At 32.1% G+C, this 9,702-nt stretch overlaps 1 protein-coding gene across 1 annotated transcript; it reads right to left on the minus strand.

The window, feature by feature from the left end:
- Positions 1-1,191: 1,191 nt before the first annotated feature.
- On the minus strand, positions 1,192-3,402 carry LOC144553364 (ubiquitin-like protein ATG12). Its single transcript, XM_078301493.1, has 5 exons — positions 3,074-3,402; positions 2,929-2,987; positions 2,265-2,333; positions 2,102-2,164; positions 1,192-1,350 (listed from the first exon to the last, which is right to left on the minus strand). Exons 1-5 carry the CDS (start codon positions 3,117-3,119, stop codon positions 1,291-1,293), a joined length of 297 nt encoding a protein of 98 aa, XP_078157619.1. The 5' UTR covers positions 3,120-3,402; the 3' UTR covers positions 1,192-1,290.
- Between the last annotated feature and the right edge of the window lie 6,300 nt (positions 3,403-9,702).

Below are 9,702 nucleotides of genomic sequence, written 5' to 3' on the forward strand. Positions count from 1 at the left end.
AGGAGACTAGTAATCCAATAGATCCTCATCCGACAGGTCGTCTCCAGACATATGATCTGGGGGGTTGCCAGCTCCAAGAGCTTGGGTGGACTCCTCTTCCTCCTCCAGTATCTGATCTGGAAGGTCCTTAACATCACATGGAAGCATTAGACTTAATTTTAAGTATGAATTGTCAGAGCTAGACTTACACCAAAAAGTAGCTAAAGAGATTATCTTAAACCCTAATGATTTAGCAGAAATGGGAATAGTATTATCATTAAAAATAACTTTATTTCTTTCTAACCAGACATTCCATAAGATAGCTCCCCTTAACCAATGCATGTAAGTTAAGAATCCATATTCTCTGCCTATAATGCATAATTTGGGTCAATTCGGTTCACGCCTATAATGCACACAGCCCTTTAATATAGTGCGGATCTAAATCGGATGGTCCAGATCTTAATATAAAATTTGAGTTAACTCGGAGGATACGAATTTGTAAGTTAAAGGGATGTAAATTCGTGTGCCGTGATTTAGGTACATGTCGTGTCATAATGAGATTAAGTTATTTTTTCACGTGTCTTGTTGTATTGTGACTAAATTTAGAGGGATAGTCATGGCACGTTAGTCATGTTGCCATAAACACACGTAACCAAACGTGATTAGTCGTGTTTATCACGTTTAGTCGCATTTAACTATTTTTATCGTAATTTAAGTTTGTTTATTTAAGATTCATCATTGAATCAAGATCTAACGGTCATGATCACGCATGACCACAAGTCATCTCGTGTCGTGATGAGACCAGTTTGTGTGTTGTGTCGTGCCAATATTCTGAAAAACAATCACGTCATGAATTTATTCATCAAAATAATAGAATCTTATGTCTTGGATTATGCACATTATATTTTTTATGTTTAGAACATTAGGATAAGTTTAATGGGTGGGTAAGGAATAATTAAGACGAATATAAAATATGAAAGTTTCAGAGCTTGCAAAATAATTGTTCCTATATGTAAAAGTTGCAGCAAATTATAATTGAAGTTTTCCTTTTTGTGGGTGAATGTGTGTGTTTTCCTTTTGAGTGTGAGTGTGTGCGTTTTCCTTTTGTGTGTGAATGTGTGTGTTTTCCTTTTGACAAAAACAAGAAGTTTCTCATAAAGAACAAAATAAGCAATATAAAGAACAAAAATCCATACAACGAGCAAGGGCTTCAATGGAATGGAAATTGAAGAAACAAAGCTTTACAAAACATTATATATCCATCTTCATTTCTTTTAATTTGAGAAATGACACAATCAAACTAACAAGCTTCTAGCCCCAAGCCATAGATGAAGCATAATTTACCACCAATTTTCCGTCAAAACCGAAATTCTGTCAATTCCATAGGATATTAGCATATTAGAGTTTTTTTTTTCTAAACTGGGAGCACCAACTTTATTTGAATGTCGGAAAAAAAAAATCATTTATAGAAATCATTATTAAATAATCTAGGGAAACAGAAAGAGTAGAGTTTTATGATGGCATAGATGGATGTGAAAAAAAAATCGGATCCAAACTTTGGAACTGATTTTTTTTCAGATCCAAAGTGTTTTTTTTTTTTTTTGCTGGAAGAGTGGTTGAGTTTTTTTTTTTTTTTGAAACATAAAGAGTGCTGGATTTTTTTCAGAAATAATGGCTGCGATTTTTTTTAAAACAGAAAGAGTGGATGGAATTTTTTCTGAAACAGAAAAAAAATTGGATCTGGAATATCTTTTTGGGTCCATCTACACCATCAAAAAACCCCAGCACTCTTTATGTTTCCCTTTATTATTTAATAATAATCTATATAAATTAAAAATTCTCCATTAGATTTTGGTCCATACTAAGCCAGATGCTATGCTTTTACCAGCAGAGACCGGCAAGATTTCGGTACCTTGTGCCATCTGGGCCATGGTTGCTAACCCCTCCCAAATCACAACCGCAAAATATAAAGCCAAAAGTCTTTCTATTTTTTTGTTCTAATGTGCTTAATTGAGATTTCCTAACAGTGGGTGATATGATACCAGTAATTACGTATACCAGCAGGTACAAGTCCAGATTGGTTTCACTATCTATCACACAAACAGAGACGCACAGCACTTACATTGTACAAGTCGATCACCAATTCATCTGGATTTGGCGAGAATGCACTATTGACATATACAAACTATCAAACAAGAAAGAAATTGGTAAAATATAAATGAAAATAATAATAACAAGATTGATGTTAAAAATAATACTTAACATAAAATGAATGACAATAATACCAGAGTGTCTCTATGAAGCTGACGCCTTAGAAACTCTATAACCTTCAAGAACTTGTCGCTCCCTGCTATCTAATGGTGGCAACAAGAGAAATAAACAAATAAGGTTAATATTCTTCTGCTTCTTTTTTTCGAGAAGCAACTAAGGTTAATTTCCCCATGACCCTGTCATCAAAGCAAGATAAAGCCATAACATAATTTAAAGATATATCATAATAATTACACGGCATGCTAACTATAGTTATTGAATATACTCACGTCAAAACTAACTCCAGGAAGTATCGGTCAAACGAATAAATCTATTGTACTTATAAGTGATAGATTTCAGCATCATTATATTCATATTATCAAAACAGAAACTCTTCTTTTGCTGATCAGTCACATTTTTGAAATATAACCTTATATACCAGTCAGGTTGATCCAGTAGAAAACCAGCACCAACTGAGCAGCATTGGGTCCATACCAATTTAAAGTTTTATCAAATATAAATTTATTTTTTTGGTTTTTGTTGTGTAATTGGGTAAAGATGTGATCACTGTTATACTGGTATGGAACAATACAGAATCAGAAGCTTACAAAATTGCATTAAGCAAGCCTACAAAGACATGGACCAACAAAATTTCTGTTCAATTAACTAAATTAACAAACAAATTAATAAAATTAATACCTTGAACTTGGCTTGCTTAAGGATAGGGACATCGCCAGTTGCTCTCAGGTGCACCACAACTACACGAGAAAAAAATATTCAACTCTTTAGAGAGAAGAAAACGGCAGATGCACCTAATTTTTTTTTAAAAAAATCGGGGGTAAACCTTTTCGATCGGTGGTCGGAGACTCCGCTGCCCTTGGCGAACTCATCACACAAAGCGCAAGCAAGAAGCAACAAGAAATTAGATCAGTAGAGGTGGAAGGGAATAGGAGAGAAAGGAAGCAAATCGATTTTCGATCAGGAGATCAAGGCCGTCTCTGTGTGATAATTATAAATTGTAGATCAAGGCCTAAAATGCTAATAGGCCCAAATGTGGGTACATTACGGGCTTAGGGAATTTCTTCGGCCCATTTCCATATTAAACTGCTCCTGAGGTTGATTTGAGGGGACTGAATTTTGGATAAATAAATTGACAGGGCTATTTTGTATTCATGAAGCGCATCGGAGACAAAAACAAAATGTGCAAGACTGATATAATTCGGGCCTCTATTGGGCCTTATTAAGAAAAAAGACCCAATATAACAAATGAAGAGGCCCTATTTGAAAATGGATAGTGCACCTGTGTCGAACTTTTTTTTTTTTAACATGTTAGTCTTTCTTATTTTATTTTTTTACAGGTAATGTAATTTTTTATTTACAAAGTATTTTAAAAGAATTACTTTCTAACTATTTCTATTAATTTTCATTTCGCCGTTCTAAAAATAATTACTGACATGACCATTAAAAACAATTAAAAATTAATTACACAAGTCCATAGATTCAGAAATTAAAATTACTTAATTTGTATGTAATTTCTTGTCAAATCAGGTATTGATTGGGAAGAGAAACGAATATCCTCTGTAACTACTACAATCCAAGCAAAAAGCAAAAGAGGAGGAAAACTGAAGAAGAAAGAAAGGATCTTTGATTGAGAATTGAATTGAGATGTCGATCCCTTCTCGTTTCATGCACTTGCCTTTCGCGTCAGTGATATCCCCGTTGTCGCCTAAAAAAGAGGAATATCTCTGAGATATCATCAATCGCCATTAAAGTGGCTTTATTCAAAGCACATGCTTGGAACTATCAACGATCAATTTCGTTTCTGGTTGTTTTGAACTTTTGATAATCCCTCTGGACAACGCCACGCGGTATAAATGTTCGGGTTTTTTAACGGGTCAAATTCTATTTGAATCCGATAGCTAAATTTGTAAAGGGTAAAATATAGATATATTCACACAGAATTCTTTTTTGCTGACAAGCCGAACATTCTTTTTGAATTTGAGCCAAAAAATTAGTCCAAATATTTCAAACAATTCAGAACATAACTAAAAAAAATTATGCGCTTACTGAGAATGTGTGGGAGATAAAAACTGAAATTTAGAATTTGAAGGAATGAGTGGTGTTTATTTAATTTGAATTAATTAAGGTGCTAATAAAAAAATTTTGGGATAACCCAACACATCATGTATTATTTGGTTTTCTGTAATCTGTTTTTTCATTATGGCGAAATAATTGCATGGGGGATTGAGAGAATCAGAGAATCTATTTGGGCTCTTTCTTTTGAGGAAGCCATAAGTTTCTGCTTTTGAGGTTGCTTTTGTGTAGTATATAGTATTTTTTGTACATTTAAGTAAGTTATCTCGGTGAAAAAAGTAAAAGAGAGGTGTGTAGGCGTATACCTCCATAACCTACTAAATCAACCTTTTACATTTCCCAGTAAAAAACCTGGTAAATTTGCATGAAGAATCAGATACGATCTCTTCACACGAGAGAGATCGAGACTTTTCATGCATGTCAGGGCCGGGCAAAATTTATATTCTCACTTCTATTGGATCATTCCGTTGACAATCGGATTTGACCAGATTTAATCACTGATAAGTTGTTTCTGGTTGTATTATTAAATTATTATCATATTAACTTTTTCATCTCTCCCCATGTAGGAGCTGTTAGATGACGCCCGTTGCGTTCCACAAATTAACTACCATGCAGGGGCGGACCCACATAGTACCAGAGGGATGAGTTGTTTTCTCTGGATTTTGAATTTTTATAAAGATTTATTGGTTCTGACCGACTTTGTTTTTCTTGAAATTACTTTTGCCCCCTTCTGAAAATTTTGATTTGTATTTCAGATTAAATTTAGGATTAAAAACAAAATAAATTTTTAAGTTATGATTGTTAGAGCATCAGAAATTATAAGTTAAAACATTATTTTTATTTAATTTAACTAAAGAATTTGAACCCGATTCGCCATATTTTTACATCCTCATGAAAATCTTGAATCCGCTTATGCATATGCTATCAAATATTGGACAAATTCCAGAAATTAATATTTAAATTGATAAACAAAATCTAAATCCCAATTATCAAGAACAAAGAATCGAACATATTAAATTACTAATTTAATTACTACAAAACTTCTTGCTGAAGATATAATAGATATTCACAATCTTATAACTATGTATAGTTTTAAACAGTGAAGAAAATTAGTCACGTTGTTATAAATTTTGTCATGATATGCCACAAGTATGCTAAGTGACATGACTCACGTGATGTGTTTCCTTTAATAAACAAAAGGTCACGTCACGCTAACTGATCCAATAATCCAATCATGTCACATGACATGTCACATGAACTAACTTAAAACTTCAAAAGAATAATTAAACATAACTATCACTCATCATTTTAGTTATGTTGCGTACGTCACACAAAAAAAAATTTAGTCAAGTATCGCAACATAATATGAACCAAGTCATGGCGTGTTAATTACGCCACGCCATGTTTTTTCTTCATTAGCTTTAAAGATAAGAGAACAAAAAATATGTAATCAATCCTATTTATATTATTGGTGACTCCATATGAAAATCTCCTTGAACACAGTACTTTACATTTTTTTTTTTAAAATTCTAGTTTTTTTTTTTTAAATTGAGAGAAACAAGTGCTGTTGGTTGGTCCAAAAACTTTATATATATATATATATATATATATATATCACAAATTTTCTCCCTATCCAGATAAGTGATGAAAAAAAATCTCAAAAAATATATATTTAAATTTTAGTTTAAGAAAATCACATTGAGCAATTCAGTTCAACAGTTTATACCTTGAATCTGGAAATTTTTGCTGAAATTGATTATAATAAAAAAATTTCAAAAAATCAAACGAGGTTTCATGCAGGAGATCTAGACTAAATGACACAAAAAGCATTTCATTTTGTTTTTCTTCGGAGATGACTGTAAGGTAGATGTTAAGCATTAGTGATTACATGTATACAAATAAAGGTAGGTTGATTTGGAGAATCTTATTAGTGATTACTGATTAGTAAAAGATAAGCACAAAATTAGTGATAAGTAATATTGTTTGTACACTTAATAAAGATTCTTCCTTTATTGAACAATGCTGCGTGCAGCAGCTAAAAGGAGAGATCAATGAGCTTTGCAGAATTGCTTTTGTGCTTTTTGCATGGCTCGGCATCGTGTTTCCAAATGCTCTTTTCAAATCATTAATTTCTTTTTATTATAAAAATAATGTTTGTTAAGATAATACTGCTTGTGTAAAAGATATATACAGGTTTAAAGCTACTTGGATGCTTTCGGCTGAGTATTATAATAAAGAAATTGAGGACAGTTTGATGGATATATATCAGATCAAATTATGTCTGATGTCAGATTATAATCGTTCAATCTATATTAAGATGCACATGAAGAACTTTAAAATTTGTGTGAATTATGTGCTCTCAAATTTTGAAAAAGATCGAACAATTCCGATCAAACATCAAACTAAAGTTCACCATTTGATGATGATATTTATCATATTTCGAGACAACAACGTGTAATAAAAAATCACAGTATATAAAATTGAGATTGAAGTAACTCAGGGGCGGACCCAGGATTTTTGCCAAGAGGGGCAAAAAAAATATCAAATCAGATTTAAATAGCTTATCGGATTTAAACTCATTAACTAATTGAGCACTCGATAAAAAAAATAATGTTTTGACTTATTTTTTCAACACCGTAACTTATAATTTCTGATCCTATAACTTATAATTAATATTACCAATCATAATTCAAAAAATTTATTTTGATTTTAATACTAAATTTAACCCGAATTACAACTCAAACACCCAACGGGGGGCAAAAAAATTTCCAGGGAGAGGCAGAGTTGATCGGTGCCAATAAATCACCACTAAAACTCAAAATCCAGGGGGGGCGACTGACCCCCCCCCCTGTGCTACAGTAGATCTGCCCCTGGAAGTAAGTCCGATGAACATTGGATCTACTTTGGACTCCAACTAGTTCTAAAACCGTCAATCAACATTAAGATTGGTGCACACGTTAAATGAAGCAGATGCGCACGAATTCAATGCAGAGTGTACCCATCTTAATGCAAATCGGACGGTGATTACACCATCGAACCAAAATAGGTCCAATGGACATGGGACCTACTCTGAATTGTATAAAATTACAAGAGCAAAACTAGGGTGTGATGTGCTCAAGAGGGGTTAGTGAGCACATCTCCAAAAGACTATCAGATTAACTTCAAATTACGAATTCAAACTGTTGAAATCCAAATACTTCGTGAGTGATGTATGTACATGTAAAATTTTTCAAGTTTCGAATATTTTTAGCACATGGTCAAGCGGTCAAAATAATGAACATTTTTAGCACATGTTTTATGTATTAATTTTTCATTATTTTATTGATCGCTTGACCATGTACTAAATGAATTCGAAACTTTAAAAAGTTTACATGCACATACATCACTCACGAAGTACTTGAATTTCAACGGTTTGGATTCGTAATTCAAAGTCAATCTGATAATCTTTTGGAGGTGTACTCACCAATCCCTCTTGATGAGCACATCACACACTAGTTTTGCTATTTTACAACATTGATGATGATTCGGAATTTATACTAATTAATATATGTCACCCATCAATGTCTCCTTTCCTTAACCTTTGATCCTTCATTTTAAATCTAGACAGTCTAGCGACATGGTTACAATAATTCTAAATTACGAAAGGTTGATCTAAAATGACCAATTTGAAAAAAAAAATTAAATAAAATTCGTCAATGTACAAAAAAAAGTAAAAAAAATAAATAAATTTTTAGGTCTCGATCGTGATTTTCTTTTTAATAAAAAAAATAAATCTTCTGAAAAGGAATTGATTGTTTTTTTCTTCGAAAAATATATAGAACTTCATTTGGTGCGGTTCCATCAAGGACTTGCTGGTGAAACACACTAAGGCCGTGTTCAGCTGTAAAGGAATGCATGGGATGGGATGAGATTTCTCAAATAATTCCCATCACCGTTCGGTAGTCAAGGATTCTCCCAAATCAATTCCCATTAAATTCCCATGCAACTTATTTTTTCTCTTCCAAAAACACTGTTTCAATGGGATAAATCAAATTGAGTCTTAGTTCATTATTTTTTTCCCAATTGGAGCAACTACTATGAAGATCAATATTTTTTGTTGTTTCTTAATTAACATGATTAATATATTTTATCATAATTATGAAAAGAACATTTTTTTTACAAAATTTTAATTTAAGAAATAATAATTAATAAATATTATTATGTTATTGTTTAATCATTTATTTAATTATATTAATAATTATTAATAATTATTTGTTACTAATTAAAAAATAAAATTACCTACATATTGTTTCAATTAGAACAAAATAAACAGAAAAGTCACCAAGTTTTTTTTCTCAATAGATAAGAAATTGAAATAGATACATGTATTTTAATAATAAATCAAGATTTCCCACAACTAATCCCACGGTACAACCGAACACTCATTTCAGTACATTCCCATAATCAATCCTATGTGTACCTGTGGGTTCCCACTTTTTCCAAAGTGAGTTCCCATCCCCGTCAAATCCCATCCCGTGTAATCCCGTGACAAACGAACACGCCCTAATGGTGTTGTCCCTGCAGTTTTCAGATAAATTTGCAGATAAATTTGTAGTAAAAAATGAATGAAAAAATCTGAAGAATTAAAATTTTATTTCTAAAATAAATTATCAACAATACAGCAAGTCATTTGTACATTTGAGAAATATAATATTTATTCTTTTTAATTTGATTACAGTGCACTGTACTATATTGTGCGTCAAGAATAATAGTAGGTAGGTATCAATTATTTTGAAGCATGTTTATATCCTTTTACACATCATGAAAGCACAACGTGCATTCAGGCCGTAGAGTTGTCAAAACATGAATTATGACAGAATTGATGGCCACATCCAGGCTGTCCTGTATTCATGCCTACTTTTAGGATTAAACCTCCCAATCAGATTGCTATCATGTTCTGAAATATGAATTATATGTCTAATCTAATCTAACATGTCAACTTCACTGTATACATGCACTAGGAGACCTCGAATTATATGTCTAATCTAACATGTCAACTTCACTGAAATATGAATACCATTATGGATATCATTTTCTTTCATGAATGAATGAATGATTGCTATCATGTTAGCTCTCTCCTTTTGCCGTTAAAATCAAATTAACAAGTAATTATTTTTGCAGAGCAGTTCCGGCTTTATGCAACGCACTAACTGTATGCAAGACTTTTGATTATATAATATGTGCTCTGCATTAAGTCAAAACTACTCTGGTAATATCCTTACCCAAATTAATCATCTTATGCAATTGATCCTTGCAAATAGCAATTCAACATTCCATACATTCACAGTTATATGTGAATTGAGCTTGTAAATGAAATAATTTCTAAATGAAGAACATATA

The sequence above is a fragment of the Carex rostrata genome, chromosome 4, assembly GCF_964058835.1.
Source record: "Carex rostrata chromosome 4, lpCarRost1.2, whole genome shotgun sequence".
In the NCBI taxonomy this organism is placed as follows: Eukaryota; Viridiplantae; Streptophyta; class Magnoliopsida; order Poales; family Cyperaceae; genus Carex; species Carex rostrata.